The sequence below is a fragment of the Tachypleus tridentatus genome, chromosome 7 (assembly GCF_004210375.1).
Source record: "Tachypleus tridentatus isolate NWPU-2018 chromosome 7, ASM421037v1, whole genome shotgun sequence".
Lineage (NCBI taxonomy): Eukaryota > Metazoa > Arthropoda > Merostomata > Xiphosura > Limulidae > Tachypleus > Tachypleus tridentatus.
Window position 1 is genome coordinate 34,911,655 of NC_134831.1, and position 6,759 is coordinate 34,918,413.

General features: G+C 33.8%; 1 protein-coding gene across 1 annotated transcript in view; it reads left to right on the forward strand.

Annotated features, from left to right (window-relative positions):
- LOC143255418 (uncharacterized) overlaps positions 1–3,852 on the forward strand; it is a 73,936-nt gene extending 70,084 nt beyond the window's left edge. The window contains exons 5-6 of the mRNA XM_076511053.1: positions 2,007–2,232; positions 2,668–3,852. Of these exons, the coding sequence (XP_076367168.1) occupies positions 2,007–2,232; positions 2,668–2,771 (330 nt within the window). The 3' untranslated portion in view covers positions 2,772–3,852. The remainder of the gene's footprint in view (positions 1–2,006; positions 2,233–2,667) is intronic.
- The last annotated feature ends 2,907 nt before the right edge of the window (positions 3,853–6,759 follow it).

Genomic DNA, 6,759 nt, shown 5'->3' on the forward strand with positions numbered 1-6,759 from the left:
ATACACTGTGGCAGAAGCAAAGCCCATCTTGGCGAGTGAAGAAGCTTGAAAAATGTCGGTGACGCTTACTCTGACTTGCGACTTGCACACTTTCATCTAACAATTCCCACTGCTTGAACCTAGATGTCAAAACCTCGGCATTCGACTGTGTTAAACCACGATCTCTGACCAAGACGTTGAGATCTCTTTAGTTGGGGTAGTATGGATTTCTCTCACCAGCTGCACCTCTGAAATTGTAATCTGGATCTTCAACGTCTACCTCCTCTTCTGATTTGCTGTTCTCTTCTGAGGATAGCTGCTTTCTGTCTGGTGGAGTGGGTACAGGGAGCTCAGGACAGTGTGGCACTGGGGCGATGGATGATGGAAGGTTCGGATACATGATAGAAGATGAATTCTTGCCAGCTCGACGTTTGGAAGGGTCCAACATGCAGAAGTAGCAATTGCTTGAGTGGTCAGTGGGCTCATGCCAACTTCTTGAAATGGCGAACTTTTTTTTTCGCCCTCCATAACATCCTGCGAAAGAGCAAAATAAAATTGTTATTATGAGGAATAAATTTATTTCATCCACAACTACTGTGTAAGAGGTTCATGCAAAATATTTTGTGATATTTTTTCTATACTATTAAAAATTTAAAAAATAAATAAATTAAAAGATATTTAAATTGTAAAACGTCTAAAATTTGTATGATATAAAATCTTACCATTCAAGCAAGCACAAATTGTCCCTCTTACCTTCTAAAGTTTTTTGCGGTGCTCACAGGTAAAATAAGGTGCTCAGGGTTTGTCTTGATCCCCGAAAGGCATGCCAAAATATGCCTTGTAGTCTTCACACATTTTAGCAAATGCTGTCGCAAAATACTTTTTCGCTCTTATCTTGATAAATTGGCCACATACATCGCAGAATGCATCTGGAGAATGCTTGCAGCTTCTTGATGCCATCTCTGATAAAATCAGATAGGTCTATGTGTTCCTTAGGCAGTTAGAACTAAACTGAAGTGGTGAGCCCCTATACATATATTACTATGGAAACTTCTACAAAATTCTTAAAGGTTCTTGAAAATTCTCGTAAGTTCTACAACATTCTAGAAAGTACTTGAAAGTTTGAGAAAATTCTCTATCAGCTACTTAACACTGCATCTACCTGGAATGTTCTGGAAAATGGTTAAATTTGAAAATTTCATTATCCAGGTTATAAAAACAAAGTTTAAAAAGAAAAGTAGGTCTTTTCGATTTACTTTAGGCATAAGAAATTGGGAAATAACACTTTCTGCCCAGGAACAAGAAAAAGTAAAAAAATTGTTACATTTTTTTTTTAAATTTCGCATAAAGCTACTCGAGGGTTATGTGTGCTAGCCGTCTCTAATTTAGCAGTGTAAGACTGGAGGGAAAGCAGCTAATCATCACCACCAACCGCCAACTCTTGGGCTACTTTTTTTACCAACGAATAGTGGGATTCAGTGATGTCGAGAAAACCCACTTGTAGAGAAATATATATGCAAAAATGGCGAATAGTGGGATTGACCGTCACGTTATAATGCCCTCATGGCTGAAAGGTGAGACCGGGATTCGAACCCGCGACCCTCAGATTACGAGTCGAACGCTTTAACCCAGCTGGCCATGCCGGGCATATTTGTTATATAATGTAATCATTAACAGTATAGATTTGCTTGGTATTTGTTTTTATAAGAACATTTACCATCACGATGTAGAAAGCTAGAAGTATAGGAACTGCTTGAGCTAACTGACTTGATCTAGACACGTGAGTAGAAAAAATTCATTTAAATGAGAAAATATATTACATATTTTATGTATTAAATATTTTACTTCTAGGATTTTTTTACTTTATTTTTTACCAAATCGTAAATTTTATTGATACAAAAGTTCTATTTTTGTTTTAACATATATTCTGCAGAACAGTTATTGTTTTTTTTTTCGGTAAACAATAATTGCAAACAGAAAGAAAAACAAAAAAGCACGTGAGTGCCAGTAATGTTGATCTCTTCCAGGCAGAGCACGAAACGTACTATTCAGCAACGCGTCACAAGGACGGTCTGGAGAGTTCTTGCCTCAGTCTGAAGTTCGTCGTCACAGAAGATCACTTACGAAACGGGAACATGAAGCTGACATGTGAATCAAGAATCTTGAGCTCGTACATCATGAGGAATGAGGAGGTATTGATGGGAGGACACCACCAGGCGTCAGGACTGCACATCAGTGAAAACTTGAACCAAGGTAGAGTCGGTTGATGTAATCAAAATACATGATTACGCAACAGATGAGTGTTTGTTTCTTTCTAAGCATTCTTCATGTTTATAAACTGCTTGAGGTGTCTGACATGCCACGAATATCTAAAATATAAAAAACAGCAAAAATTCGATTTTACATGTTTTTGGTTTTTTTAGATATTCCAGAAGTTTATTTTGTAAAGTTTTATTTCCTATGAGTTAGAAGATGGAACGTTGAAATTGAAATTCCTAAATTATTATTGTTTTAAATTGAGAATTGAGTAAGTATATCCTTAATATAAATCATTATACACATGGAGCACAGCAAAGTGTAATGGTTAATTAAGACGCAATGCTTCGGCTGGGCATGTTTAATAGCTAGTTATATTTTACTTATATCGGCGAAAGTAAAAGCCACTTGTTTTTTGTTGCTTTTTTATAGAAGTACCGGATGTAGCTGCGACTGGATCAATCAACGTTTTCCAAATGGGATTCGTAAATCTTCTGGTAGCCATTCAGCGTATTCAGTATTTGATGTCAAAGTGAAGAAGTGGATCTTCCACTGTGATACGAATTGTTTCTACGTGTGCAGAGAGAAAAAAGGGTGTCGATAAGTGTGACTATCGAAATATTTTAAGTGTTGTTTATGATTCACTCAGTATTCTACTTTTTAACTAGTCTGAAGAAAAAACGTAATATAAATAGATGGTTTTGCATTATTTCCGCTGCTAATGATGTGTTTCATGTCTGAATATACGTGCATTTTCTGTGTGGCTACCACTAATAGTGATCTCAACAATGGACATAATAATTTTATCTAATTTTTCACTGATGAACAAGAATGGAAGATAATCAACAATCCTTATCCGTGGACGTGATATCAGAACACATCCAGTAGAGATATGTGTCATCATATATCTATAGTTCACTATTATTCTCGATTCGATATATCAGATCATCATTTTCCAAAGCGTAACTTAATTATTGGATCTTCTTAAACTTTTATAATAACTTGTTTTTATTCTCAAAAAGTCGATCTAACCACGTGAATGTTTATTCCTAAGCAAGATGAATGTTAAAAGGATTGTCTAAGATATATTTCGGTTTATAATTAACATATTATATCAAACTTTACTTTTACCAAATAGTTGCTATAATATTAGAGTAATAATGCAATATAGCTTAGTGTGTTTGTATATATGTAATCATGGCATTACTGACTTTTAATTCGACCCAATTAGAATTCAGTAACCTAATAGTTAATTGTTATTAGTTTATAGCTCTTTTTTGAATTATCAGCAGTTTTGAGCTGCAAGTGTAAATCATTCTCATGGTTGAAAATTGTACTGACAGAGTAATATGTATTTCGCGATTACGTAATAATTGTGGGATAATATAAATCCCAAACCTTTCTGATAGAAATGGTAGTTTAACAATCCAAGAATCCTGATAACTTGTAACAGATCTTATTGCTATCTGTGTTCATAAGTCCAAGTGAAATATTCGTTACTTAATGCATAATAAAAAAAAAAGAATGTGTAATAATAAATAACTATGTATAAGATTACTAATAATAAATGATAATATGTAACAATAAATTTGTATTTGTGGTAAACTGAGACTCAACTGTCTTCGTTATATCAGTGAAATGTTGTTTGTTCGTGGGAAGAATAAGAAATTAAGTTACAAATATCGCACCTGCTGGAGATCCGCAGTACCCAGTTACGCAATAAACAAACTGGATTATCAAAGTATTGTAAAATGAAAATGAACAGGTTATCCAGATAGATTTTATTAGTTTGAGTACAATAACGATCAATATTTTCAGAACGTATCTGAGCAAAGGAAAATATGTTTTGAAGACATATTACCTGATTTAAATCAATAGAAATATTTTTAGTTAATAGACAATTAGAACGATTAGCGTCGAGACGGAAAAATTCCTTTTCTGTCTCTTCCACTTTGTATAATAAAAAGTCTCCTAAGCCTAATTAAATGAAAATTTATGGGAATATTAAAAAGACGCTTGGTCAAAGAAACAAGCTAAAGCTATAAATCAATTGGTAATTTTTCATGCATGGAAAGAAAAAAAAACGAAAAGGTTGAATGACAGAATTATCAATCCAATATATGTTTAGTTTACAGTAACATTAATTGCTAGATATATCATTAAGTTACCTATTAAGATTGTTTAAATTCACCGATAGTTTATTAGTTTGACTTGTTCGAAATTTCGCGCAAAGTTACATGAGGGCTACCCGCGCTAGCAGTGAGAGACTAGAGAAAAGACAACTAGCTAGTCATCACTATCCACTGCAAATTTTTGAGCCGCTATTTTGCCAACTAATAGTGGGATTGACCATCCCATTACAACGCTCTCACGACTGAAAGAGCGAATATGTTTGGCAGAATTTGGATTCGAACCCGCGACCTGCAGTATCGGCGTCGAACGCCCTAACCTCTTAGCCATGTCACATCTAAATGTATTATTATTAACGCATTCCAGTTTTTCCACTTCTCCCTACCGAAATATTCTGTCGACCTGAAATATTACATATCAAAATCAACCTCATTGGCTGAATTATGGAGGTTTTATTTCACCAGAATTAACCATGCTTAAACTAATAATTGACACGTGTTAGATAATTCATGGCTTTTACTATTTTCTCCAATTATTACGATAGCTTTTAATCAACAGTAAACTAACTGTATATTTAACTCGCTGTAAAACATGCATGTGTAACAAAGAGGCTGATAGACCCGTTTTATGTGATGAGGCCAAAGCAACAATCTGATTAAACGCAACATTTAACCTTTACAGTTACTCTTAATCTAGTTATAATGTTGGTCTGAAGCACTTTATTGACCAGTCTGTGTGTATTGTCCTAAAGAGTACAGATGCTATTAAAATAAATATAAAAAGTGTACATAATAAGACACTATGCATAAAAATCGAAGTCCCTGTTCAAAAAGACAATACTTATAAAAATGTAGAAGTCTTAGTTCAAAATGATATTATGTATTAAAAAATGGTTTGGTTTGTATTGGATTTCGTGTATGACCACAGGAGAGCTATCTAAACCAGTTGTTCCTAATTTAGCGGTGTAAGACTGGAGATAAAGCAGCTCGTTATTGCCATCCACCACCAACTTTATTGGGCTACTCTTTTACCAACAAATAGTGGGATTCACCGTCACATTATATCACTCTCCCACGGCTTAGTCCGAAAAGATAAACTGACATTAATACTACTATTTGAAAACCTGAAATCTACTACACAGCTGCACACATGCACTATTTGCTACCGATGAATGTGGATTAAGTGAACTATTTATTTTTATCGTTGTAATATCTTTTGTTTGTTTCTTTTTCGCATCAGTTTTAAATCACAACCTTTGTTCCAACTGAGTTATTTGCAATTGATTACAAAGTTCATTATTAAAACAAAAAGCAGATAATTAAAAATAAACTAAGGCTTACATATCATGACTTTACATAATGAAAACAAAATGAAAGTTCATCAAAAAAATTAACTTCTGAAGTTACGGTTTAATGAATATTATAGCATTTTGTTAGAATTAGAAAATTAATGTCTATAGAGATAAATATTCAAGTAAGAAGATGGTTTTATTCGGATAATTTTTGGCATATAAGCGATCTATGGCACCTGAGAAATAAATACAAAATTCATTATGTATATAAAGTTATCGTCAGGAATAGGATTTACAGAGATAATTTGGGAGAAAGTGGTCTACGTGGAAAACTTAAATGCAGAAAGCTTAATAATGTGACCAACCGTTTAAACTCTGCGAGGAATCGTAAGATTTTACAAACAAATAAAACAATGTGTTATAGACCAACGAAGAAAAGAATAAATGTTTCACAAACTCACTGCAGATGTGCAGAGTTCATAAGGTGTTTAAACAAGACCGTGTAAGGAAGACGGTAAACCACGATGGTAGTTTTCTGACAGTGAGGGATACTGTCCCTATTGACGTAATTATGACGAACCAACAGTATCATAACATCTAGGTATATGACGTAGTTCTCGTTTAATGAAATTTATTGGCCTTGGCTTTCAGTTTATTTAACATGATAATATAAAAGCTATGAACTAGTAACCCAAAGGCCTGACGCTAATTAGTTAGTTGGATTTACGGTAAACTTCACGAGAGTTAAAAAAAATGGAAGGACAGAGAATACTGGTTCATATGATTTTATCCTGCAGTTATAAACCAATTAAATATTTATTATTTAATTTATATTACACGATAAACTTACTACGCCTTATACCATAATATTGTGAAACAAGCTTTCCTGAAACCTGTACACAATAAATACATATTTCGTGTTTTCTCACTTGAGCGAGGCAAATTAATGTGACAACCAGCCTATTGAATGTCATGTATGAGTTAAAAATACCATAGCAATTATGCACTCATATCAAACGCTAATGAATTATATTAAACGAATATTAGCTGAAACTTTGTTCCTAAATAGAAAAACAACAACAAAATCTGTAGAGCGAATTATA